At 40.0% G+C, this 24921-nt stretch overlaps 3 protein-coding genes across 4 annotated transcripts in view; 2 read left to right on the top strand and 1 right to left on the bottom strand.

The window, feature by feature from the left end:
* Positions 1-1337, bottom strand: part of LOC132981928 (dedicator of cytokinesis protein 2-like) — a 94117-nt gene extending 92780 nt beyond the window's left edge. Inside the window, exon 1 of the mRNA XM_061048067.1 lies at positions 1172-1337. Coding sequence (XP_060904050.1) covers positions 1172-1214 — 43 coding nt within the window. The 5' untranslated portion in view covers positions 1215-1337. The remainder of the gene's footprint in view (positions 1-1171) is intronic.
* A 3349-nt stretch (positions 1338-4686) lies between these two features.
* hrh2a (histamine receptor H2a) lies at positions 4687-14477 on the top strand. Of its 2 annotated transcripts, none has more exons than XR_009674660.1 (5): positions 4687-4825; positions 10113-11642; positions 11808-11972; positions 12298-13519; positions 13869-14477. XR_009674660.1 is itself a non-coding variant. In XM_061048061.1 (5 exons), exons 2-4 carry the CDS (start codon positions 10640-10642, stop codon positions 12351-12353), a joined length of 1224 nt encoding a protein of 407 aa, XP_060904044.1. In that variant the 5' UTR covers positions 4688-4825; positions 10113-10639; the 3' UTR covers positions 12354-12401; positions 13869-14477. The 2 variants fall into 2 exon arrangements, 1 of the variants encoding a protein (XP_060904044.1); XM_061048061.1 differs by having other exon boundaries at positions 4688-4825; positions 12298-12401.
* Positions 14478-19050: 4573 nt separating this feature from the next.
* The window catches only part of selenoh (selenoprotein H), a 291866-nt gene continuing 285995 nt past the window's right edge, over positions 19051-24921 (top strand). The window contains exon 1 of the mRNA XM_061048065.1: positions 19051-19055. The gene's annotated coding sequence lies outside the window, so the exon portion shown is untranslated. The remainder of the gene's footprint in view (positions 19056-24921) is intronic.

The following is a 24921-nucleotide window of genomic DNA, read 5'->3' as shown; positions in this document are numbered from 1 at the left end:
AGTCTACTAAATAAGACGGTGTTTCAGTGAAACAGGTTGTGTTTCTCTGCTGGCTTTTTTTCTCTTTTTGTGTTTCCAGAAATAAATCTGTGGCCAACTTAATGTTTTGGGCACAAAATAAGCATTTAAACAGCTTTAAAATGACCTATTTAATATTCTGTAGCACCACACTATTAGACCAAAATGTGAATTTAAATAACGCATTAAAAAGAAAAAAAAAGCATGTGTGTATAGCTGATGACACTTTGTGGTTACTGCTCTTACAGTTACACGTTTTAACTGCACAGCTTCAAACTCAAACACTACCATCCGTCTTCTACTTCCTGTTTGTAGTCATACACAGACAAGGAGGATATCAGCCCAGATACAGTAGATTAACAACATTGCAGTGTGTTTTACTAGTTTTTCACTCAAATAGTTATTCATTATTCAGTCATTCATTAATTACTCATCCTAAACAATTACCACTAGAAATATTGATATGAAACACTTAAAACTGCGTCCCTCACTTTCTACAACACAAACAATATGCCTTCCTTACTGCAACTTATAAATCAGGTTTCATTATAACATTTTCAATTCTTTTAAGAAGTCAGAAAACTGTTTTCAAGGAGTATGGTATATCTTACAGCAACACGTTAATCAGCTCCGCCATGTTAAAACCACACACAGATAAACTGGATTTGACTGGAAAAACTTTCTCTCTCAGTCTAGATTGCTTCCTTTTCCCAAAACCAATCCTTCCAAACCTAACACTGACATTTTCAGGATTTATGTATTTTCTTACAAAATGGATCATTTGCCATGCATTCAAATTGGCTAACACCTGTCACTCACCTCTGCATCAGCTGTGGATGGATGTTATTTTGTTAAGCATGCATTCAACTGTTCCATTTATGAGTTATGGTGCACTAAAATGTGATGGTTCAAGTGATTTTAAGATTAAAGTTATTTTAATGTTTTACATCCGATGTGCAAATACTCAATTTGTATCAGGCACCTTCTTACATCCTGTTAAGCAGGAAATGATGGGCATCTCATTTTTTCTCACAATTTGGAAAGTTTACTACCATATTTTAACAAAGAAACACTGAAGCCATATGATAGTAAGCCTCACACACGAAAAGGCTCACACAAGGGTTAGGGTTGGTTAGGGTTAACCTCGACTTACCTACACCATACCGCTCCGAAGTGGTCCTCGTCCAAGGAGCCATGATTGCATGTAGTCCTTAACCTTATTTCAATTCTGAGTTTTGCCTGTTTGATTCTCTCCTGTTTCTCTCCGGCCTGCACTCCTTTTTAGAGATGTCTGTTAAATTCTCACTTCTGTATTTTTTTTTTTTAAAGTAAAATGAAAGCAATAAGCCCCTCCCCCTTGACTCTCTTCCTCTTCTGTCTCTCCTCTCTTCCTGTCTTCGGGCCGTTAAGGGGAAGTGGGTGAGTACAACAAGGTGGAGTCCTATTGAGCCCACAGGCCTGCACAGTTTGTGATGTTCAACTTTGCTCTTTTGGACTCAGTGGATTTCACTTTCTGTATCATAGTTTGAGGGTTAAAAGAGGATGATGTGAAAAGCGTGCATAGAAACCCAGTCAGAACGTATTCTTTTACACTTCTCTGCAATGCAAACCTTACCTCGAAAAGTTCCTTTTTAGAAAATCCACATGCAAATAAATGTTGCCTTTCTCTTACCTCTGTGAGTGGGTCATCAGAAAAACAACACATACTCAACTTCAACTCAATGTGAATGTCATCCGATCTATACTATTTGAAATCTTGAAAAAGCTTTGTCTATCCCTTACACTCATTTAGTTGAAGACACTATGACGCTATGGTCCTCCATGCAGGAGACTGCCATCAGTTACAAGTACAACATTAAGAACAAAAACACCAGCTGCTCCAACAGCATCTGGACCCAGCTATTGATTACATATACATATATTGATTACATAAAATTAAGTTGGACTTTATTTATCATCGTTTACCTCCTTTAGGTGATGTTTCCTTGTGTTCTAGCTGTTATAGGGTTACTATGAAACTGTTTTTCCATCACAGTATGATACATTGCAATAACATCTAATTGCCATTGAATAGTACGCCTCTCGACCACGTTGTACCAAGAACATCTCTTTCCTGGTACCATGGCTGCACTCCAACAGGTTTCTATTGTTTCTCTGTGTTTTCACTTTCACTGCTTTCCATTGAAGTCATCAGAGGTGTCAAAAGTATTCACATTCATAACTCAGGTAGAAGTATAGATACAAGGGTTTAAAAAGACTTCTGTAGAAGTTGAAGTATCAAGTAAAAGTGTAAAAGTACTGGTTTCAAAACTACTAAAAGTATAAAAGTAAAAGTAATGTAAGAGGGAAAAAATGTCATTAAGGACAAAAGCTTAGGCCACAGGGGGCCTATAGTGCACTACCCCACCTCCCCAAAAAAACATTTTTCTAAAGGCCATAATGACTATAATTTTATATTAAAAAGTTAATGTTGAAAAATTTGGGATGCACCTGTTTCAGCCGCATTAATGCCCTTTGAAAATGAACGCATTTTAGTACAATGCAAATACATTAAAGAACTATATATGTGTACTATTGAGCATTAACGTGTTTCATGGAGCAGAAGGTATGATGACTAGTTGCCTGTAAGTATTGTAATGGTGTAAAAAGTCAAACTTCAGAGGCATGTTATCAATAGCCTTTATTGGAATGTAAATGTACATCCAAGCTTACATCCAAATATAATATTAACTAGTTAATTTTACAGTTGAAGGCCTCTCATCTCATTCTTACAATATCTCCATTCATAATCATTTTAATCTTAGGTTGCCTGTATTCTTTATTAATGTTCATTTATTCACTTGTGATTTCATCACTTGTAATAAATATTCTCATTAAGCCAAGTACTTTGTTGGTGTATTTCTGTTAAAGGTCTGTTCAAAATTGTTCCAAATTCTCTTCAGAAATTGAAATTGATAAACAATTCTTTAATTTGTGTGTGCTTAGTTTAGTATCACATCGTCTGCTGGTGACGAAACACTACTGGGGCCCCAATTGTTAGTACGAGGAAAGTATAATTCATTATGTGTAAACGCTGCAATAACTTTTTGACAAAACATATTTTCTTATGAATTAAAAGATTTCTAGCTTTTAAACGTATGCATCCCAAACGTCAATATTTTAAGCATTTTAATTAAACCACAACAACGTATTTGTGAAGATACAGTCAAAAAAAACATTTTATTAAGTCCTTCAAACCATGTGACCACTATTGCGTCCCACATCCGCCTATTCATTATGCAGAAATGGGCCGTCTCTATTTAGTCACAGCCTTTGTCGAGTACTTGAATCTATGGGTAGATGGACAGGGAAATTAAAAAACAATACAGGAAAGATATGTGATTCAGTACTTCAGCACTAGATTATATATGATTAGGGTCAGGGAAAATAAGACAAAGCGAAGGAGAGACAGAAATTAGATAAGGAGAATAGAGGCAGGATCAATCAAAATGTATAAAAACAACCGTGACAATTACTTTTAACTGTTAGCTTGAAGCTCTGAAGATGAATTGCCATTCTGTTAGTTGGGGGTGATGTTTTTGCTGTATAAATTCAATGATGAAATCGCGAAACAGACTGTGGATTATTTTACCATTTAATCGGCCGAGGTCAGACAACAGTAACAGAACACAAATTGTTAACAATCACGGACTGACAAAGTACTGACAAAGATTCTATGTTAACAGACTTGCTTATATTCTGCTAGAAGGTACATCCTACAAATTATTGTCCACTTGGATATATCTCTATAAGGCTAGAAAGAAGACATCTTGACTTGTAAATGTCAGACATATTTCATTCTTAGCAAACCTTTGCTTACAACAGACAGTTGGCTCCAATCCAAATATAACTCTGCTGCCATGAGATGTTTTACATAGATATGGTTACAGCTACTCAAACCTAGAATAGCTACTTTTAGATGTTAAACAGATTTAAATGGTACATTGACAAAGTAAAATGAACAAATTTTCATGAAGTCGTACTAACACATTCGTCAGAGAAGAGAAACCACACAAGGCACATAAAATAAAAATAGCTTCAATGGCTGAGAAAAAGGCTGCAACAGAAATAGAGATTGATTTAGAAATCCTGGTGACCTATCGGGTCATTGACATCACTCCAGTCCAATAAGCAGCGCCAGTTCTCAGAGATTTACCCAACAGCCATCCATCCATGAAGCTCCAAAGACACCCTCAATTATTAAACTGTTTACAGTTGAGAGGGCAGAGGTATTTTCTTGCAATATATGACATGAGAAGAAAATAGAACCTAGAACGCAGTTAGTCATGCATATTTATGAATCCTAATTGTGTCTCTCACTTATTTCCTGTGACTTCTTTGGGGCTGAATGGAAAAGGTTGGTTGTATAATTAAGATAATCGGACCAATTCTCCAAAGACAAGAGATGGTTAGACCAGCATTATTATAGCAGCTGGCAAACACAAATGACAAAACATGATTAGAGAATGGAAGAGGTATTCAAATAACTACAAAAGAAATGTTCCCTAAAGAGACAGAGAAGAAAACACACAGAATAAAAGAAAGATAATAGACATAGAGAGGGAGAAAGAGAGGGAGGGAGAGAGAGAGGGAGAGAGAGAAAGAGAGAGAGAGAGATGATGACTCGTTTTCTCCCTCTCCCCTCTTTCCCATATCTACAGCATATACACACTTATCACGCACACACTCTTTATGAGACTGTGGTTCTCTCAGGGAACAGACCAGAGGAGCAGGACGTTTGTCACGAAAAAGCAGAAGCGGCACTGCGGTGAGTTTATTAATTAATGTTTTATAAATTATTCTTGATTTGTGATCAAACTTAAAGGATCTGGCTGTGAAACTTAATCTATTGGGTTGTTATTGGTGTGATAGCTAAAGTAAAGGAGAGTAAATATTTGCCTTGAGTCTGCATTAAGTTAGCTGCAGTGTATGTCAGCAGCAAAACAGGACTATTACAGATACTTGATCAATTCTTTATTAATTAACAGCACAAGTAACAGAAATGTTATTTAATTATCTCGTGTTTTTCATTGACGTCAGATAATGGAGTGCATCAGCTTATACACTTACAATTTTTAAGCATATTTGTGAAAGACACACAAAAGATGTGTCACATTTAAGAATTGTGTTTTAACTTAAGTTTAAATTCATACATTGTTCATTGAGAAGAGTTCAAGTGAGTCAATCCTGCGCCTGGTTAGTAAACTACGTACAAGTACTATATAATAATATATAATATAAAAAGGTTTTTTCACCAGTTGTGCAAATGAGGAAGCAACGTTATACTGCATAAGTGTGTGTGTGCGTGAGGGGATGTTACAGACCATATAGCTATTGTCTGTTCTATATCGTGTTGTATTTGGGTCATTCTTTGTTCCACATTTGAACTCTCCCTTAACTTTCACTTTCATTTACTCAAACCAATACATTGAGTTTACACATCTCTTAGACAGACAGACACACAATAAATAAAAAAATGTATAACAATACAGATAGATTGATATTTTGTTGTTATGTTAGTGCTTTCTTATCTGTTCTTCTTCTGTCATCTTAAAAATAGGGGCGGGGGGGGGGGGGGGGGCGTCTTCCTGGAGCAACTTAAAAAAAAGCAAAGCACTTTCAGAGATGAGTTTTTCAAAAAAGAAAAATAATAATCTTCTAAGAATAAAACAGTTTTTGAGAAGCTGCAGCAGGGCCTGTTTGCTGATGCAGCCAGAGAGAGGATGTGGTTTAGTGTCATGACTTGTTTAGAGAACAGTATGCTGCGAAGGGCAGGCCAGAAGTTTCCTTTTTAAATCGCTACAGTGAAGTGTAACTCTAATAAATGACAGCCAATGTGTTGACTCTGGACCTGTGTGAGTGTGTGTGCTCTCCTCTGAACAGACAATGTGACTCTACTGTCAGAAGTATTTAAGCACTGTACATATGTTCATCACCGTTGACACAACAGAGGTGTTATAAGGTCAAGACTAAGACATCGTGGGCAAGTCATTATCCCCATTTACCCTGATCGTGATGTGAACTGAATATGGCCACAACAATGCATGCTGAGAGTATCTCTGCATTTTTTATGTGTCAAAAGCCCCCCCGGTCTGTGAACCTGTCTGCTGTCGTGTCTGTCACTTAATTCTTTTTTCACACAGCAGCAAAGATTCCTCAGCTTCTCTCCAACAGTCAGGACACGCAACTGTTACCAAGCAACCCAGTATCCAAGACCACTTCCCTTTCATACCAGTGCCTCTGTCAAGGACAAAAACAAAGACGAGCATATTGTCACATTCACAAATATGCAGACAGTGAGAGATTTATGTGCAAAAGAAAGAGAAGAAAGAGACACAGGTACCTCAAATGAGTTATATGGGGATACATTTAGCTATAACCAAAAGCATTATGATGCTTTTATTGATGCTGCATGCAGAGACAAAAGTTCAACATTACGCATTTTCAGTGTAAAAGTCCCCAAAATTGTATTTTTGTTTTTGGCCTTGTAGTTCAAATCCCTTACTTTTGTAATGCATTTTAAATCTATGGTCAGTCATCTCAAACTTCTATAGTAGTTTAGATTGCAGTGGAAAAAGAGCTACTGCAAGTTTCATTGTTGTGTTTTTTATTTACTAACCTCTTGAACATGCTGCAGTTGATCTAGCAATACTTTGAAATGATGTCACTGTAAGACGTGTATGAAGCAGCCAGATCATCGTCCAGAGCTTCCTGAACTCTGGATGATTCTTTGAAGCTATACTTCTGAACACCACCCTTTCCCTTAAATGTTATAAAACAAAAAACAGCATGAATACTGACAGGGACACATACAAGGACAGACACATAGATTGGCAGATCAATACAGATAATTGATCTTTTCCTTTGCTTTCATGTCTTTAAAGGTTAATTTCACACCCTGCAGGCATTTGGAGTTTATCTCAATACTGCAAACCTATTTTCCTTCCGCTGTGCCAACATATTAATAGGTTGCATTTGTGATAATACACATGATTCTGATTTGGTTGAAGAAGAATATATTTCAAATGCATTGAGTTCTAAAAAGACACATCTGGTTGGTAAAAAAAAAGGTCACAAAATGAACACTTTCTATTTTTGAAGAATCTCACAAATGAGGCAGTGAGTCCTAGCTGAGAGGGAAATAACCTCATTACCCATCTTTGAGCTCAGAATGTGTCTGCTCAAGAGCTACTACTCCAACTTCTTTTATGCCTGCCTTTCATCCCAATACCCGAATTGCACTCTTTTCACTCTGATGCTGATGAGTAATAGAAGGTCTAGATGAAATGGCAGAATGAACCCTTTCCAGCTTGTTTGCATCTTTCTTATGTTGGCAGATACTGTAGGAGACAAGGATACGAAGCTGTCAGGTAGCTCCTAAATGTTTATCACTTTGTCGTGTCTCCCAACTCTTGGGTGTCACCTCAGACAGCCTTGTATGGAAATGAACTCTTCCAGCACTCTCCTCAAAGACACAAACCCCATGCTTCTTTTTTGTTGTCCCTTGAAAACATGAAAAAGTATTGTCCTGAGGAAAACCTCAAAAAGCAGAGCAGCCTTCACATTCGGTGTGGAAAACACAGCACTCAGCTGTCTTACAATCCATTACAGTCCCAAAAAACCATTAGTAAGACTTATGTTTGGGTTATGTGTCAGAGCGTAGAAGCAGGCCCTGATGGTGAATGTGTTTGTGAGGTTTTGGGATTATATGTACAGATGTAAAAACACTCCCTGTAAAGGACAACTGATGAGAAGTTTGTGAGGAATAACAGATGGTAGTTAGTTATCATGGTAGCTATCACGGAGTGCTTTGTCTGAATAAGTGTTTTTTTTTTTACTACAGAGCCATTTTCAGTGGGTCGTTAATGTGTGCCTGGAAAAAATATTGTGTGGAAAAAAAAGTCTATGAAGCGCTTTCCCAACATGTTTGTTTTGTTTCTTTGCTCTGTTACATTCTCTACTGTCTGATGTCCAAACTGCACTATTTCACATTGAACAAATCTATTTTGGTGAAAATATCTGAAATTCAGGTCACGACTTTTCATGAAGACACTGGTGGTGGGTCCTGAGGCTAGACCAGTTGGGAACCACTGCTATAGAGGACATTCGGAACATTAAGGTGAACGACAGCACAGACTGTCAGTAATAAACACTGATAGAGTCTAAATGGATTTAGGTCACATCCATTATACTTGTACTAAATCAGTCTTGTACTTGGTACAGTGGTTTTTGGTAAGTGAGTGGGCAGAATGGTATCTTGTTTGCATCACAGGCCTGTGATGGAGCCAAGCCAGGAGTCAATCTAACTGTTCATCTGAGCAGGTGTCAGAGTGCAAGGTAGTGACAGACAGTTTGAGAGATAGAAAGACAAAGCAAAGAAGTGACAGACAGTGTGAGAGACTCCGTTTGATGATGAAAACTGCTGAAATATCAGGTCTCTCATCGTCTCAGTTTCAGCCTCTGTCAGATCAGCTGTGAAGACTGAGGTGATATTTGCATTTGAGAGCTGCACTTCTTCTCTACATTAGAGGCTGTGTTATCAGTGTTTGCTCTGGATGACGTTCAAAGCGGAGTGGCTCTGGGAAAAAAAGAAAAAAAAGATGTGTGAACAGAACAAAGAAGCAAAGATTAGAAGAGTTGAAAGATTAGATGTTCTGGTTGCTTTAGCCAGATTTCATTAAAACCTCTCTTTTCATTATCTAATTTTCTTTCTCCTCATTTCATATGAAGCCAAATTATCCAACTCTGTTTCTCCCTTGCTCCCATTCTCTGTTTCTGAGGAGATAAGTGAGCATTTCTGGCAAATGCCTTATTATCCATTACAGTATTAGAAAACTTGTCCATGAAAGAGTGAGTACTATAAGAAAAAACATATTCTGCAAATTAAACATAAATCCCAGCTTCTCTCCTCTAGATTGAATATATTAATTGCACTCAATTCAACAGTTAATTTATTCTGATCATATTAAACAGAGCTTCTATTAACAATTGGACCACACTTTCACATTTTCTCATCAAATGTTTATCAAAACTAAACCAAAACCAGCCATAGCACCGTAGTAATTACAGACTGCTACTGGCTGTTAATAAAGTCCTACATCTTAGCTTTGACTGTGCCCACAAGCATCCTGCTCATCAGTCCTGGTATTTAGGTTGAACATGAATAGAATAACATTTCTATTAGCTGCTTTAAACTATTGCTCGTTAGAAAAACATGAATGACATCAAATAATGTTTCCTTGTTCCTAGATCATAAATAAATTTAATTACACAGTGACATGCATTTATATAACATAGTCCTTGTAATAATGATATATAATGTTGTGACTGGATTTACTATGGTGCTCCATGGTGCTGAATTACTTACCATTATTAATTGTGAAAGCTAGACGTAAACCTTAGTTTAGAATCAGACACAAATAATTTATTTTGGTTTCACAACTCTGTAAGTCTCTCAGGACTAAATTTAGCTTGCATTATGAAAGAGTGAAAGTGTGTGTGTGTGTGTGTGTCAAAAAACTAAATTAAATGCTCATTTTAAATTTGATGCCAGCAACACAAATCAAAAAAACTTGTTTACCACTCTGTTAAATCGCCTCTTCTTTTTTTTCCAATGGGTGACAAGTCGGCACTGTAGGTAAGCCAGTTTACCACACGCTCTTTTTTTTTACGGTCTTGTTGTAGTACGTGCTGAATGACAGGCAGCAGCACATGTAACACGTCACAGACCTAAAACACAGAGCATTTACAAACATAGATCAACATATATGGAGAATATATACAGAGCAAAAAAGTCATTATCTGTGACAAAAGTCACATGAAAGTATTTGTAGGCAGTTTAATTTTTTTCCATTAATTTATAGTTTTTCTTTTAAATGATTTAAATGAATAAATAATGAATTCACTACCAGTAACCAATAGGTTTTATAACAAAAAAACAGATATAACCATATCAAAAAAGTCACTGATCTTTTATGTGCATGTATTCCTTTGCAGTATTTGTAACTATGTTGAAGAAATACTTATCTACTGTGTTTTTCATCTGTGTCCACTAGGTGTCAGCAGAGCCAAAGAAGATGGCATTGAGGACACAGTGTTGCCATAGACCACCAAGAATCAGCAACTAAAACAAGAAGCTTTTCAACAGCCATCACAGACATTTCAACAGCCCAGCATAGTGCGGATTTACAATTCTCATTAGCAGCATTTGTCAAGCAAGAGACAAATATCATCCATCCAACTTCTTGCATAACATCTCTGTCTGAAAAAAGCTGGAATAGAGCATTGGAAGCTATTGTTTGCAGGGTTCAGGCCTGCAAGGAACAGAAATCACTCAAAGAAATTGGCAACTAAAGCATAAAGAATATTGGAAGAAAAACAGGGGTGAACAGGGATCACATGAGGCATGTCATTCAGAGCACATGCACTCTACATGAACATGTTTAATACACTTTCATGTGAGTTCAAGGCTTGTAATTCTTCCTCTCATCAATTCTTAATCTTCAAAAAAATTGTAACAATGGTTCACGTGAAGTCCCAGGGATGACATTATCACATTGTCTCGGGTGAAGATCTGGCAATAATGTTGTCAAACGTGATGCTGGGTGTCCTCCTGTCCTTTCTAATCCTCCTGACTGTCAGTGGTAATGTGCTGGTGTGCCTCGCTGTCTGCGCCTCCCGACGCCTCCGCTGTCTCACTAACTGCTTCATCGTGTCACTGGCCGTCACAGACCTGCTACTTGGCCTCCTGGTCCTTCCTTTCTCCGCCCTCCTTCAGCTTAACAGTGAGTGGCCGCTCGGCCCGGTCTTCTGCAACTTCTACATCTCCATGGATGTCATGCTCTGCACTGCCTCCATCCTCACCCTCCTTGTAATCAGTGTGGACCGCTACCTGGCAGTGACCATGCCTCTGAGATATGCATCACTAGTGTTGCCATGGAGAGTTGCTGTTGCGATGACCGCTGTTTGGACGGTTTCAATTGCCGTGTCTTTCTTGCCCATCCAAATGGGCTGGAACACTGTTAATGGGACTGTGCAAAACCATGGGCCCTGGGCTCAGGAGCGGAAATGTCGTTTTGAACTGAACAGACCCTATGTACTGACTGACTCTCTCCTCACCTTCTACCTGCCTCTGGTGGCCATGTGCTGGACGTACCTACGAATACTTCGCATTGCACAGGCGCAGGCCAAACGCATAGGCAGTGCCAGACCCACTTATTTAACTTACAACTGCAGGAACAGTCCCTCCACCTGCACCACGGTGGTTTCCAACGTTACAGCTGTGGCTCTGCGGGAGCACAAAGCCACAGTGACTCTGGCAGCAGTGATCGGAGCGTTTGTGGTGTGCTGGCTGCCGTATTTCATCCTGTTCACAGTGTTGGGCCTAAAAGAGCATCCAGACCCCAGCACAGTACAAGAATATCCCTTTGTGTTGTGGCTGGGTTATGCCAACTCAGCACTCAATCCACTACTCTATGGAGCCCTAAACAGAGACTTCAGGTCAGCCTACACCCATCTACTAAGATGTCGATGCCCGTCTTACAGTGGGAGGAGCAGCAGACAGCAGTCTTCAACAGAACCAAAAGGTAGCTCAAAAATTAAAGTATGAAGGTAAATCTGCACAGTTTTAGATCCTGGAGTCTGACAATAGGTTTCATTTAAAAGTGTATATTGTTGTATCTGACAAACAGCCTGTGAGAAAACATTTTTTTTTGCTCTTAATCCCAAGCTTTCCTTTTCCCCCCTCTCAGGCAGAGACCCGTTTACAGAGGTGACACTGTTGTGTGGCCACACACATTTTACCTGCAGGGCTGGTGTTACAGATCAAAACTTTGTGCTTCAAGAATTTAACAACAGGACCGACGCAGTAACTACCCAAACTGGAAATGACACCGCTGTCACTGATGTCCATACAGGTGGAAAGTACAGTTTGATTCACACACACGTCTTTAACACAAAATTACAAGACCTGACATTATACAGAGACTTATTAGAGACTTATGTCAGCAATGCAGTTATTGCATTAAGAGCCATGACTACAAACTCTTTAAATATAAAATTACGTTCAATTTGTGGAAATTGCCACATTTACATGCAGTGAGATGTACTTTATATGATGCTGGTTGTATGTGAAGACTGTAGGCAACTAATTACACTGGATCATATTTATCATCTCTGTCTTACTTTGAAAAACAAAATATCAAAAATGTGTGGTACGACCATTGTCATGTGCTCTTCTAGATGATTTAAATGATCAGCCTCAGGATGAAGAGAACAAAAGGAACTTCCAAGATTAACAGCCCGACTGCTAAAGGCTTCAGCGTCAACCACAGTACAGTATGTAAGTAGAAAAAAATGCATCCCTCTAACCCCCACAGACAATGTCAGGCCCAGAACAAATGAACTGTGACACTCAGATCCTACTGGTGTCATCCACCGAGCATCAGGCCATATGGCAATATCGTTGTTAGGCCAAGAAATATGCTTTCAGAAGGGAGGCACTTTATGTTTCACATCCTGCTTTCACGTGTATGTTCACACTTTGTGAACAGGATCAAATCATTAGTTTACCATTTCCATGCACATTTTTGTAAATATTCTGTAAGTAAAAGCAACAAGGCGAGTTTTCAGACCTTTGCTTTGACACAGCACCACATTAAACCCAACACACAAGAGCCTTGTAAAGAGTTAACCACTGCAATTTACATGCCTGGATGTCATGACACCGTCATCAGATTTGGTGTCTTGTAATTTGTATTAAATGTTAAAAAGCAGGTTAAATACATTTAAAGTGCAACATGATCTTTTACTACAGTTCATCCTATCTGCTAATAAAAGCACAACAATATCAACTTAGAATAAAGTGTACACTTCATGAGACATTGTTTTAAGATGGTACAAATTAAGAATAAACAAATTATATCTATGATGCATGTATTTTCAAATAATGAAATCCTCAAGGGAGATGGCTGACATTATCTTGTGCACCTACTGTCTTATACTGGGGAAGCATTTTTTTTAGTGCATTAACCAAAATAATAATAATTTACTTATATCATATTGTTGATATAAAAAGCTTAAACAGATGTTAGAAGTTTGTTGCAGATAAAAATGTTCTTTTTATGCTTTTTATATTTAGGCTTTATATGCGATTTTTTTGATCCAGCAGATGTCACCCTTGAGCACCAGCATGAAACCAAAACAACTCGCGCTGCATTGTTGTGTTAGCATGCTAATGCTAGCGATCTTTATTATGCTTGTATCTTCACACTGCATGTAAATTTACCTGAAATGACCGTGATCTAGATACACAGTTAAGCAGTGAGTACAGTATGTTATTCTTCTTTTCTCTAGTCCCTCAATTAAACAACTTTTATACGCGAGGGGAGGAGTCGGCCGGCCGTCCTGGCGATGTCAACAAACTGAAGATAGGACTTGGAGGACTCGGAAAGCATCACAGACAGTGGGACTCGGGTGTTACACTCATTGTAGACAGTCATGACTCACAGAGTTATTTTCAGAGGATATACTTGATTTCTATTATATTTAAGTGTGAAAAATCACATATAAAGCCTTTAAGTGTTTTTCAGTTGCTGAAAGATACAATATTCTTAAATGTGCACAGCTTCAGGACCCTTCCAAATGTAAAAATAACATTTGAGCAGTCGTTTTTTACATGTGATTGCTGAAACATTAAATTGAAAAATGTCTCAACAAAAGATAGAAGCTGATTGCAAACCTTGTGTGAAACAAGAAAAAAAAAACTGATCTATATGTGTGTCTTTTATCTTTTAGCAATTTTACAATCTAAGAACTGACAAAACTGTGAGAAAAATGGGACTTCCGATACTCTACACCTCATCAGAGAGAACCAACTGTACTCACACAGCCTGCCTACATCACATGTGGACCGATGAATGATGCTGCTTCTTTGAGGAGGGAACTAAACGTCTACTAGTCAAACAACTCTTCGGTCCAAACATTGGACAGAGAAATGCGTGGCTCAGATAAGCCCTTGAACGTACTGTAGATGCTCTGAAGGACTAAATGAAACCATACGATAAACTTGCCTGCCATCCATTTCATGAACTACATTTTTTATGACGACTCAGAAGTGGACTCCTGGGAAAACAGGACGTATTCAAACCTCTACCTGGGAAAAGTTAGTCGTAATCTGAATTTTCACAAAATAAGTGAATTCAAGGACACTATTGATATAAAGACTTAATGCACTGATCACTTTATGTGGAACGACTTGAAATGTTTGACATTTGAATGTGACGCATGCAAACTAATGATATATGGCCATTTCAAAAAAATGCTTCTGTCTCCAGATTGTGTCTTTTACATTGCTCATTCAGTGGCATAAACCTGACAAATGTATGTATCGCATCACACTGTAAATTAAACTGAGAAAATGCCGTGTACTGTTCCTCCACAACAGAAACATTATGATAACACTGTACCAATAAAGAGCCGCTTTAATAAAGAATGTAATATATACTGCAGTTTCAGGAGTGAATACAGATCGGCTGTAGTTATATACGGATAGGGATTATCATGTGGCAGGGAAATAGTGTTTGAATGGTAAGGAATACAAGAACAATGGAAACAATTCATCACAGCTGTCAGCAAACATTGCCTCAAACTACTGCCACATTAACACCTAACCTTTCCCATACTTCAAGCTATTTCCTTGAGGACTGACACAAAAGTGTAAATAACACAGTGCACATCCATCTGCATGTCAGAGACCAGCTGGCAACAAACCAATCAACCACAGGAAACACTTATTCGGTATAACTTCTAGGACAATCAGGTCCACACTGCACTGTAAAACACAAGGAACAAAATACACAGTTTGCGACACGCATGTCAAGTGCTTTACTATTGGTTGAAAATCATAGCCATGAAAGGCTATTCTTTCTTTGAGCTTTCCAATGATGCGTGTGACAACAGGGATTACGCAGAGACATAAAGTAAGGTAGAATAAATGATTGATGCAAACATTCAGTGACAGTGGAGCTTCTTAAAACACAAAGAAAACCAAATACCAAGCCCGTAAGGTGTAAGGAGTTGCAGCAGACAGCAGATTAATAATGAATTCTTGTCTTTTATTAAGAATCACTTGTGGTGGAATTATGGGATTTTAACTTGGCTGACTAGTAACAGATGGTGCATCAATAACCCAATTGTAAGATGGCTGACAGCGCCATATATGCCCCAAAAGAGTAGCTTTTGGACAAACAATTTTGCTGCAGAGGGCCAGGTACCTATCTGTGCAAAAGACACAACTTTATAACATATTAAATATAATATGCCAATGTTTTATGTCTCTGAATTTGGTCAAACTGGAACATATCTTAATTAGTTTCTGAAGTACAGATGGCATTGCTAAAGACACCGCCACAGCTATGTTTGGCTGCTGTTAGCAAGTTAGTTCTATTAGCTATGCAGAAATTGGTACTGCCAGTTGACTTTGCCAACTCTAGGAGTCCTGGGAACAGGGAGTTGTCAGGCCCCGAGCATGGATGGATTAAATGAGGAATGATGGCGACATTTGACAACAAGTAGTAACAAGATTTACACTCATGTTAAAATGCCCATTTTGACAGCAGAAAAAAATGTTGGTAAAGATGTTTACAGCCTGGTTCAAAAAATGAATTTGGTCTGAATGGCCCATGTTAATATTGGTTCACACTGTACAGGAGGTGAATTCTTTTCATAACTCCTTTGTTTTGTTTATATTAAGGATAACAGTTATGCATAATTTGGTGCATTTTCTGAATGATATTCAAGCACATTAAAGCCAGGAGGCCAAATAGTTGCCTCCATTGCACCTTTCTGCCTGTTGCTAAAGGGGTAGTTGAGGCAGGTTGACTGAAAGTTACTTCATGACAGGATCCCAATACAGCAACAGGGCTTCAAATTCAGACACCAATGTAAGACAACCCTGAGACTACGTCCAAGTTCTATGCAGTTGATTTTCCCATCCCAGGAGCCCAAGCAGAAGATCCCCAGTAAAGCCAAGCCTTACAAGAAAAAGACCTTGTTATTGAAGTAAATGCTCCTATACAGTACAGGTCTTTCATTGGGAAAACTTTCATTGCAGCTTTTTTTGTTGCATTTGTTTTCTAATTGTTTACATTTATTTTTCATCACATTTGCTTTCAAAGTAGTTGTTTTTGCTTCCTCCAGCCTGTTTTTGTTCACTTGCAGCAAGTTTCTGTCGTCATATGAGCTCTTTTCTGACTCTCAGGTCCATCACTAACTCAAAATCTTTCAGGCAGCTAACTGTTTTCCTTTAACAACTACACACTTTGATGTCTATTCAACTCTTTTGTAAGTCATAAGCAGCTTAGGTGCAGTTGTGGTTACACTCATGTTAAACATTCATCATGGTGCCTGTAATTTTGCGTTCAGATCGTTCAGTTTAGATCTTCATGCTGCACCTTCAGTGTAATGAGTGGTTATTTTAGTTACTACCGAGCAGTTATTGGAGTTATCATTATCATTTTAATAGTTTCAGTGACTCTGGTAATACTCCTTTGGCCACCAACAAAGCATTTTTGTCAAGAGTACTGCATTTACCGAGTTGCTGCCATTGTTGCTGCATTGTTTACCTCAAAAGGCAGTGAAACAGTCATCCCTCATAAAGTGGCTGGTAACAGTATATACAGTATACACACAGTCATACATTATCATACAACCAGCAACAAGAAACTGTAGTGTTGCTCCCAAACCTTGTGTCCTTTTTGTTATCTACAGTATGTTGTTCTGCTGTTGTCCTGCTTAGAGCAATGAAATCAATCAATCATTCTTTTCAGGCTGCATAAGGAGAAACTTTGTTGAACAAAATGGTAATGTGACCACAACTTTGGCCAGTAGTTTTAGTGCAATGTTTGGAAAATTACAAACATGCAAGCAGCAAGATATTCCCTCCAGCAAGAGAAAAAATGAATGGAAACAAAAAAGAATAGACAAAAAAAGACTAACTTTTAAAGATACATACTGATATTAACTCTGGCTCCATAGACTGCTGAGGAATTCTTTTCAGGTCCCTCTGAATGCTGCAAGGACTTTTTGCATGACTGGAAATGTGTTAGCTATAGTGAACAGATATAAGAAGAGATCACTCCTTTATGAGGAATAATAACAGTGAAAAACTATTCATGTGTACTGTATTTATAGCAACAAACCCAAGTATTCAATTTACATGTATTTAAAAAGCCTTTCTTCAAAAAAATGACTCATGGTGTTAAGAAATAGACAAGCATATGCTGTAAATATTTCAGTTAGGCTTTTTATGGCTGAAAGCAGAGTGGTTAATAACTGGGTTTTATCTGTCCTCTCTAACTGAAAGATATTTATTACGCTTTCATCTCCTGGAGTCCCTCTTTTTCCCACATAAACACCATGCGTCCCTTGGTAATTCTGGTCACTTGCTACCTTTATCCCTCTCTCTCCGTGCTCTTTTTCAGGTTGACCATTGACAGCTCCAACTACATGAAAACCATTCATCATTGCTTCTTTAACATCAGATTAATGTGAGGGAAAAACAGACATATAGACTCCCACTTCTTTCACATACACACACACTCTCAAACCCAGTACACACACTCGACCTACTCAGTATGAGCTATCAATCATAGATATTGTCATTATTCAACTGTGTCATCGACAAAACCCTCTCCTCTTCTCTCTCTATCTGCCTTTGTCTCTCCATCTTTTCTCTTTTTATTCTTCACTCTATTCTGTCTCTCTCTCTATCTCACACACACACACACACAGGAGAGGATCATGCATCATAAATCTTATGAATGCCATCTAAAGACTGCTCAGTGCTATGAGAAGGAGAGATGATTGATAGATGTGAGTATCTGTGGCAAATGCAAAGAGGATGGACAGAAGGTTGTAACCAGCAACACCGAGGTCAGAAACTGCAGTTCAAGGGTCAAATGTATCAGAGGAGGCACAATATGGCCAAGAAGGAGGGAGAAAATGTGGGGAAGGAGAAGGAGGGAGGGAACAAATGGTTAAAGTGGAAGAGAGAGAAGAGGAAGGAGGTGTAGGAGGAGGAGGAGGTGTGTGTGTGTGTGGGGGGGGGGGGGGGGGTGCTGCCACAGTGAGGCTAAAGCCATAACTCATCTTTTATTAAAAATAATGAAAAAAACTTAATGAGTTAATAATATCATGGAGGAAGAGATAGGGGAGTGAGACAGAGATGGAGGACGGGACAGGAGGACGGAGGAAAGGAAGGGGAAGGAGGAAAGGAAATGGGAGAGGAAGTGTCGGAGCAAGAAAATAGGCAGGGTCAATGCACGACTCTTTCCACTCTTTGGTCATTTATTCCAGTTTCCAAAGTTCACACTAGATCCATTACAAGCGGCAGGGACAATGAGTGCGATCCCCCTCTTTCTGCCGACCCAAATCCCAGAGCCTGCCTGGTAATTAAAGGCACTTAACAACCAATTAACAGTGATGAGCTAAATTAGCAGGATATTGTCTCCTTTGACTGGGCTACTGCATTATCAGTGTATTGAAACAGCAATGAACAAACCTCAGTGGCCCGTCTTTGCATGTAGGCAAATGACGGATTAATTACTATTAAAACATCAGCATCTTAATGAGCTTGGAAACAATTAGAGAGGTCGTTAGCATGTGGAGAGCGGCTGAGAACAGGGGAAGGGGGGAGCGAGCTCAAACCAGAGAGAAATCTTCATTGTGAAGCAATACTGATTAAATGGACGTACGGTCGCACTCATCGCCCAATATCCACGGACCTATTAAATGCATGACATCACCATTTGTCTTTTCCACCATCAAGCTACTTTTCTCCTGCTATTATCTTCCCCCCTTCTTTTTCTTCTGCGGCTTCCCCAACTCTCTCTGCCTTCCCTCATAAAAAGCCTTTTTCTCTTCCATTCCTTTCTCCACTTTCTGCTTTTTCACTCCCATTTCTTCCTTCCCTCCTTCATGCTTGGGGGGCACAGTCCTGTGAAGGAATTTAATATGCAACTTTTATATGAGAAACCAATCGCATACGTCTGGGTCTATTGGGCTCGCAATCTATCGGCCCGGACGGCTAATGCAATAGAGAGAGCTGGGGCTATTTATCACACGGGGAGCTATCTTTTTCTCCCTCTCTCTTTCTCTCTCCCATTCTGCCCTCGCTCTCTCTGTCTTTATTCAAGCCCGGATTCCTGGCTGCCACTAAATCAGGCCAACTATGAGCTATGGCTGCCCAGAGGGCATCTCCTCTTTTATAGGGGGATTTGGATTTTGTATCTACTGGTTCCTCAGTGGTCGTTGAGGCTGTGCTAACGGAAGCTATAAACATTCAACAAACAAAGGCAACAACTTAAATGTCCCTGCGTCCCCGCTGTAATGATCATGAACGTGTAGAGATATCCTGGAGAAGATATATAAACCTGATGAATAAGATATCATGAGATTTACAATGGTTCTGCAAAGATATGTGTGGGTGTATGTCTACAGACAGGAGGCAGAAACCCAAATATCATACATGCATACACACACGCTGTGTATAGTATACATACTACACTTTTATACTAATGTACTTTAATCTATATTAAATTACTAATACTAGTGAAACAAACAGCATCACACTTCAAAAGTTTCCAGCTGAAAAACAAAAGCGACAGCGTGCACAGGATGCTGCCCACCTGCAGCAATTAAAATGCCTCTGAAAAAACAAATTCATTTCAACAAATTAGCCCCATTACTGGCCACTGTGTAATCGCTGATGGCAATTAATAAGAAATTAGTCACAATCAGCCCTATATTAACATCTCACCCAGGGGCCGCGGCTGGAAATTAATAACCAGAGATTCATCTCTCTTACTGTCTTTCTGGCTCTCTCTCTCTCTCTCTCACACACACACACACACATACACACACAAACAAACACACACACACACACCTTTGCCCACCTACATTGTTCATGAATCTCCTCTAAGACTCAGATTTTTTGTGGATCGTCTCATATGATCCACAATCTGCTCATGTCAGCTAGCCAGCTTCCTCTTTACTGGGGTGTGAAAATCCCCTGAAAGATGTGTGTGTGTGTGTGTGTGTGTGTGTGTGTGTGTGTGTGTGTGTGTGTTTTCTCACAAGAGGATGTAAACTCTACACATGTGCTACTGTGAGATGAGTTCAGGGACATTCGGACATCTCTACATATAGACACACATACCATGCACTGTATAGCTTTTTGGTGTGTTTGTGTGCAGAAGTGTGAAAGGTGCTACACGAATGGGGAGGGGGCATAGGTGGAGACTGGGCCCGCCTCTAGGGGTCCTCACACCAATCAGCATAGCGCACCAAGAATCAATTAACACCAGTGGGAGGGGGCAGAGGGTACGGCACCACACACACTTAGACACACTCTGTGTCCCCATGCACACTGCCCACACACATGGTACTGTCTAAGGAGATATCCATCACATCACACATTGTGCGATATGCTCATTTGTGCGTACGTGTCTTTGAGCGTGTGTGTGTCCCCGTCTGTCCCGGTGTGCCCCGGTCTCTCATGGTGTGAGGTTGGGGAACAGATTGGGGGTCAGCAGGGGGGTCAGGCCAGGGTCACCCCCATCTGAGCTGAGTGTGTGTGTCAGTCTCAATGTGTGTGTTTGTGTGTGTAGTAAAAGCCTGACCAGCACTTCCAGGGCTCACTGGCAGGCAGAAGTGAATAAGATGGATGGTGTTGATTCAAACTATGAATTCATTGCTCCCCTTGAATCCATAGAGAATAAATATATCCACAGAAATTATGAAAGAAGGGACCAAAATGAGCATCTCACATTTTATATTCTCTCTCTCTCTCTCTCCCTATCCCTCTCTCTTTGTCTCTGAGGTGTGGGGACAGCTGCCGGCTACATGAAAACCATTCATCATCGCATCTTTACCATAAAATTATTGACAGATAGGAGGGCGAGGAGCGTTATTGGCTGCGTTTCTACAACGTTGGACAAAGAGAAAAGTTATGCATCAAGTGGAAAACATGAAAAACTTAAGCAATAACTAAAGGGCAGACATTTATTTTTTTTTTAAAAGGGATGGTGAAACTGCTTAGCTAGAAGAAAAAAAACAAAAAGAGAGCAAAGGGAGACGTTTCCGCAACAACCGCCCAAACAAAGCTGCCAAATAAAGTGATCAAAGAGCGTCTACCATTTGCCCGTGAACGTTCCACTGTGAAACCCCACCTCTCTCCTCTTCCTCTTTTTCTCCACACATTGCCTTCTCCATCTGTTAGCCCGTTGCACTCGTCCGTCCACTATCAGCCCCCCCCCGCCTACCCACCCTTCCTCGTTTCCTCTCCTCCTCTCTGGCCTTCCTACCCTCGGGGAGGTAAGGTGAGCTCCCGGTGCTGGTGTAAGTGACTGGTATTAGTCTCCTTCTCTGTCTGTCTGTTTGATCCCGGCACTAATGACTCCACAGGGACTGTGCTCTGATAATGGGAAATCAATATAGAGAATAGCGCTGTGGAGTGGCCTCACTTAGCTCTCGCTCTTTCACGCCTCACAGCAAAGTGCCTCGGTGTATCTGTGGTGTGGGCGTGAGGAGGGGTGTAGTGTACTTTGTAGTGAGTGTGTGCATTCATGTGTATTCAGGAAGACTTAAAGAGTGTAGAGTAGAGGAAGAGTAGGCTTGTACATGAGGGAAATCTATATGTGCAATAACATTGTTCAGTAATGCGATGCCCATACAAGTTTAGAATGAATGAATGTTGAAATTAGCATACTAACCATAATTTACAGTTCCAGTGTCTTCCTTCTGTTCAGCATGTTTTACACAGTTAGTTCTTGTCGCCCATTTTCTCTCCTATATGCAATTTGCATCAAAATCAGAAGTGACTCCTTTATCTAAACATGTCTCAATTGTCCACATCTTTAGTGCTAGCTAACCTTGCTAGAGTACTAGCTTGTGCTACAATAGTTTGAATGAATGGTCCATGTATCCAGGACCTGATCTGCTAGGTCAAATGTTTTTTTTATGCAAATGTGAATGCATAGTGATATTACATAAACCTGTTTTCCCCGTATTTTGCAATAATCATGTTGTTCCATGATTCAAATGTGCATACTCATTCTGTGCTCATAATTAAATTGTGTGGTACTGTGCAGACTGGAGCATCATCTGAATATGGGGTAGTGCATGTAAGTTTGGACAAATAAATGTTTGGGGTTTTTTTCAGTTTTATTGATTTCTATGGGATGAACGAATTTGCAACTTCTGAAAATGTTTAAAAGAAAGTGAGATCCAATAAAAGTATAATGTCAAATTGACATATTTGGGGTCATCCAGTCCTAAAATGCATATGTGGCTTTGAATATCTGCACGTGTGTCGAATCGGTCACACTCCTGCGCCTGGGGCTAGACAGGTGGGGCTGGTGGCAAGAAGCTGGCTGGTCACCCCCCCTCCTCCTCCCCCTCCAACCCTCAACCCTGAGGGGCCAGAAGGCCCAGCAAAGCAGGGGGCTGGAGTAGCTCCCTCTGCCAGGCTCCACAGCACTATGGCTGGTGGCAGCTGGTCTCTCTGTCCCTCCCTCCCCTCCCTCCCCTGCCTGAGCGCCCTGCGGGCAGGCAACAGGATGGGTGAGGAGGTCAAGAGGCAGGAGAGAATGGGTGGAGCGGCGGCGACATGCCGGATAATCGGCTTTTATGAAGCGGAGAGGACACAGACAGGGAGAGACTAGAAACACAGCTCTGACACAATGCAACTGGCTACAAGACGTAATGAATTAACACATTAGCAGCACGACCAGGGGCGTTCAGGAGCACTCAGCTGCTCTTAAACACAAACCCACACTGGCACACACACATAAATCAGTCATAAGTCATTAATGAAACAACAAACACACTCACTAATTAATTACATCAGTCATTATTTTTTCCATGACAGGTCCCTCTGAAAGCCTCTTAAAAAGTCTCCACAGAAACTGATACATTTACTTAACTCTAAAAAGAGATAAGACAGAGATTAACCCAACAAAGAAAAAGCGTGCACTTTTAAAGATAAGATAATGCAATGGGAATCCTCTTGTCCAAACTAAAGGCATGTGTTCAATTATCATCAACCCCAAATGATCCCCATTAATGCTTTAACTCTTTCTCTCACATCCCAATCAAAGCCATCCATCCATCCCGTTTTTTCTCTCTGCTCTCCGTCCACCCCTTTAATTCACGTCTATGCGGTTACTTACTTCCCTCTCTCACTCTCTTCCTCCATTCCCTCCCTCCCCCCCCCCTCGACTTTTAACCAGCGTGAAGGAGCAGCCATGCATTCAACCATCAGGCAGGCTTACAAGGTCCACCCTTACACCAACATACACACACACACACACACACACACACACACACACACACACACACACACACACACACACACACAGCATATTTTGTCTCGAGTTTAACAAGAATGCAATGTTCATTGAAACAAATGCTGACCATATCAGGGCATCTTTAGGTGGTTAAGTGCATCCTGATACTTGTATACAAATCAGTGACAGGCTTTTTACCCGCAGGATAAATCCCACTGGGAGTCTTTCTACTGGTTGCCATCTGAATATATCAAATAATCCACCACAACATTTTTTTTATAATTAGCTGTTAACACATTTAAAAACTTGCATGACAGCTTTCATTTTGGCCATCAAAACTTTTTACCGCATGCAAAGTCAGAAAAGTGACATTTGGAAAATACATTTTAGCTGGTTTATCTGCTTTTAATGTCTAGTAAATAAATCGTGTCCACAGTTCATGGTGCTGCGGTCCAGTGACAGCCCTGGGATGATGATGGCCCTGACCTACTCCCTGATGGGGGATCCCATTCCTCTCTTCTCATCCAACAATCCCACTGAGCATGTCAATATGAAACTCTATCCCCACACACACACACACACACACTCAGACTGTGCTAATACTATAGGCTATCCCTCCTATTATAGATACGACAGGTTTACATTGATAGGATGAGCCTGTAAACTGCTCTATCTGTGCGTAGAGAAGACGCACAGCATGGTGTTGAGAGAAGTTTAAATTAGACCAAATCAAGTCTCCCAACAGTAAAACACATTAGACTATATTGCGCTCAATGTGAGGGTGATTTAGGGCATGAGCCCTGTTGTATGTGGGGTTGAGGGATAGCAGGCCGTAAAGCTTTGTTTAGCCAACTTTAAAGAATCCACAGCCTTGTAAATGTTGTCAGATGGCCGATGCCAGTGTCTTTCAGCTTAATACTACCTATATTAAATAGTTTAAATATTTCATAAGGGCGGTTTTTAGAGCGAGGGAGGGGAAATCGTTAGCTGCGGTAAAGTTTCATTAACTGGTCCCCATTTCGCTGCGAGGCAAACTCATCTCCTCTTATTGTAATAAAACAATCTCTCTCTCCACTCATCTCCCTCTCTGCACCGCCTCTCTGCTTCTCTTTTACATCATAATAATACACTACATCCCCTTTAAATGCACTATTACTTACCGCTGCCTTTTCATATTGTAACATCACGGGCACTTTAGCGACAATATAAAAGCGTGTCATTCATTATTCAGAGGCAGCCGGCCTCGTCCCCCTTTTAAAAAGTCAGGCGCGCTGCTGAAATTGATAACGGTGAAGAGACGCGCAATAAAAACGCAGCCCCCGGGTACCGAGCTGCAGCCCAGACCCCCGATTATGCAGATCAAGTGGTAATTTCTCAAACAAATCGCACTCTTTCACTCTTTTGTTGTCTTTTCTTTTTGGACTTTGGAATCAGGGTGTCAGCATTTATTTTGCCTGTGGAAAAAAGAGGATTGATGCACACTTTAATTGTTCTTGCGAGCTGCAGGCTTTTTTCGAAA

This window comes from Labrus mixtus, chromosome 10 (assembly GCF_963584025.1).
Source record: "Labrus mixtus chromosome 10, fLabMix1.1, whole genome shotgun sequence".
Classification (NCBI taxonomy): domain Eukaryota; kingdom Metazoa; phylum Chordata; class Actinopteri; order Labriformes; family Labridae; genus Labrus; species Labrus mixtus.
Note: the sequence above shows the minus strand (reverse complement) of the source record. Positions and strands in the feature narration are given on the sequence as shown.

What these genes read in the sequence shown, in the direction of transcription:
- hrh2a (XM_061048061.1), top strand. Translation starts at nt 10,640, where the DNA reads ATGTTGTCAAACGTGATGCTGGGTGTCCTCCTGTCCTTTCTAATCCTC. An exon ending in GTCTTCAACAGAACCAAAAG is followed by an intron (nt 11,643 to 11,807) that starts GTAGCTCAAAAA and finishes CCCCCCTCTCAG; the next exon opens with GCAGAGACCCGTTTACAGAG. An exon ending in TGTCACTGATGTCCATACAG is followed by an intron (nt 11,973 to 12,297) that starts GTGGAAAGTACA and finishes GTGCTCTTCTAG; the next exon opens with ATGATTTAAATGATCAGCCT.